Source organism: Stegastes partitus, unplaced genomic scaffold (genome assembly GCF_000690725.1).
Source record: "Stegastes partitus isolate 25-593 unplaced genomic scaffold, Stegastes_partitus-1.0.2 Scaffold1602, whole genome shotgun sequence".
In the NCBI taxonomy this organism is placed as follows: domain Eukaryota; kingdom Metazoa; phylum Chordata; class Actinopteri; family Pomacentridae; genus Stegastes; species Stegastes partitus.
In genome coordinates, this window is record NW_007579333.1 from 238,379 (window position 1) to 240,994 (window position 2,616).

General features: G+C 49.2%; 1 protein-coding gene across 1 annotated transcript in view; it reads left to right on the plus strand.

The window, feature by feature from the left end:
- Nucleotides 1-2,476, plus strand: part of c5 (complement component 5) — a 26,690-nt gene extending 24,214 nt beyond the window's left edge. Inside the window, exons 31-37 of the mRNA XM_008300876.1 lie at nt 246-320; nt 403-508; nt 781-864; nt 1,152-1,241; nt 1,329-1,421; nt 2,034-2,172; nt 2,241-2,476. Of these exons, the coding sequence (XP_008299098.1) occupies nt 246-320; nt 403-508; nt 781-864; nt 1,152-1,241; nt 1,329-1,421; nt 2,034-2,172; nt 2,241-2,373 (720 nt within the window). The 3' untranslated portion in view covers nt 2,374-2,476. The remainder of the gene's footprint in view (nt 1-245; nt 321-402; nt 509-780; nt 865-1,151; nt 1,242-1,328; nt 1,422-2,033; nt 2,173-2,240) is intronic.
- The last annotated feature ends 140 nt before the right edge of the window (nt 2,477-2,616 follow it).

Sequence of the window (2,616 nt, forward strand, 5' to 3'; positions counted from 1 at the left end):
CCTGACCCAGAACCTCCTACCTGATCTAGAACCTTGTACCTGACCCAGAACCTTGTACCTGACCCAGAACCTCCTACCTGACCCAGAACCTTTATCTTGACGATAATGAATCTTGCCATCAGGACGTAATATTTAACATGACGTGTGTTGACAGTTGTTCTGACGCTGAGTCAGTCTGAACGTTGACCAGAACCACAGAAGAACCTTAGACTTGTTCACATGCGTAAGATGTTGATGTTCTGCAGTTCAGAGACGCGATGGAACCTGTGATCTCCCACTACGAGCTGCAGGGGAACACTGTGGTCATCCAGATGGACGCTGTGAGTCTGTGGAACAACCAGAACCACACGTAACATATAAACTGAGTCCAAACTGTTTCAAGTCTTGTCTTTTCACATCCAGGTTCCTTCAGACATCTTCTTGTGTGTTGGCTTTCGGATCAGAACCGGGTTCAGTGTGAGCGGAGCCAGTGAGGCCCTGTTCACCATCAGTGAGCCTCAGGACAAAGGTGAGCGGGTCCGCGTTTGTCTGTCGGGTGTCGTCCAGAACTGAACTTAAAGAGGAGTTCTTCTGAACCCAGATGTTCCAGAGGAGGTTTCTGAAATGCTGCTTCTCCTTCCAAAGCTTCCATTCATTTTACTTTTATGGTGTCTGTCAATCGTTTTGTTGGAGTCAAAGTGATGAAACGACGACAAAGACGCATGAAGCAGGAACAAAGAGACACAACGTCAACGTAGAGACGAACACTGACTCATTCTACAATCCATTCTCCTGTTTCAGGCAGTTTGTGCAGCAAACAGTTCTCGTACCAGCAGCAGAGGCTGCAGCGCCTCTGTGTGGCCGAACAGTGTCAGTGCATGACAGGTAACTGCAGGGCTCTGATTGGCTCAGGCCCGCTGACATCACACAGGTCAGACAACACCTGTACACAACTGAAGTTGCCTGTTGTTTACGAGTTGTTTGTGTTTTGTTTCCGTTTTGTTGTGTGTCGGTTTCATGTCTGTTGCATGTCGCTGCGTGTTGCTGTGTGTTGCTGTGTGTGGTTGCGTGTGGCTACGTGTTGCTGCGTGTGGTTGCGTGTTGCTGTGTGTGGCTGCGTGTTGCTGTGTGTGGTTGCGTGTTGCTGTGTGTGGTTGCGTGTTGCTGCGTAGCTGCGTGTGCTGCCTACAGAGGGAACCTGGACGTGACGCTGACAGCAGAAACACGCACTGAAGAAACCTGCAGAGCTCAGATCAAATACGGTCAGAACCAGAGTCAGTGAGTCCATCACAGCAACACAACAGCAACACAACCACAACAACAACGTGTGTGTGTGTGTGTGTCTGCAGCCTACAGGGTGACGGTCAAGTCCTCGGCAGCAGAAGGAGACTTCATGAGCCACACGGCCACCGTAGTCGAAGTCCTGAAGAACTCCGACAAAGGTGAGACTCAAACGGCTTCGATTCTGCTGAGGGTTCTTTTAAGATCCGTTATTCTGGTTCCGTTGAGACGGTCTGAGCTCATGGTTCCTGCTGTTGTCCAACAGCGTCCATAGAAACGAGTTGCGAGTGGTTCTGGACTTCCACAGTTTGGAAACGTTTTTCTCATCGTAGACGTTTTTGAGTCGTTTTGGTAAAACTTGATGTGATTTTAGACGCTTTGTTGTTCTGAATATTTTTTTTTCATTCATTCATTAAAATAAATTCATTCTGCAGTATTTCATGTCTTCTACGTGTTTCGGGTTTTCTTTATCTTTACCTTAGATAACAAATAAATGCTAATATTTAAACGATTCAGATGAATCAGCATATTTCATGATAAACAATCTCATTCTCAGGTGAGGTTGTTTGTTAGATATTTTCTGTTGGGTTTGAACATTTGGATCTAATTGGTTCTGACTGGACAACGATGTGGCCCAGCAGCTGAAGCTGATGAAAACGTGTGATGCTGCAGATTAAACTTGTGTTGGAGGTCAGTTATGAGATGCAGGACCTGAGACTGAGTGAAGGTTCTGATCGGTTCCTGACCGTTCTGTCGGTTCTTCTGTGCTGCAGATCTGGAGGCGGTGAGTTCAGGGACTGAGGTGGACCTCGTGAAGAAGGCCACCTGCAGCGGTGTGGACCTGCAGAAGGACAAACAGTACCTGGTGATGGGAAGCAGCGGGTCGGAGGTCAAAGTGGGCCAGAGCTTCAGGTCGGTGTCTCTCTGCTGTCTCACCTGCGGCTCGTCCTGCCGGCGCTCACCTGTCGCTCCGTTCACAGGTACCGACTCCCGCTGGACTCGGACGCCCTGGTGGAGCTGTGGCCCACAGACTGCAGTTCTCCAGAGTGTAGGGACTACACCTCCCAGCTGGAGGAGTTCGCTCTGGACCTGCAGCTGACCGGCTGCCCCTGAAACGCCCGAGAAATGATCCTTCTCTCACTTCAAGTGTCCACCGATGTTTTTGTCCCTTAACTCTGCTTTTATGTCCTAATGTGCCAATAAAGGTCCAACAGTGGCTGTCTGGTGTCATGGACATGTCACGGAAACACGCTGAGTCAGGGAAACATGCTGAGTCACAGAAACACGCTGAGTCACAGAAACACACTGACCACAGAAACACGCCGAGTCACAGAAACACGCTGAGTCACAGAAACA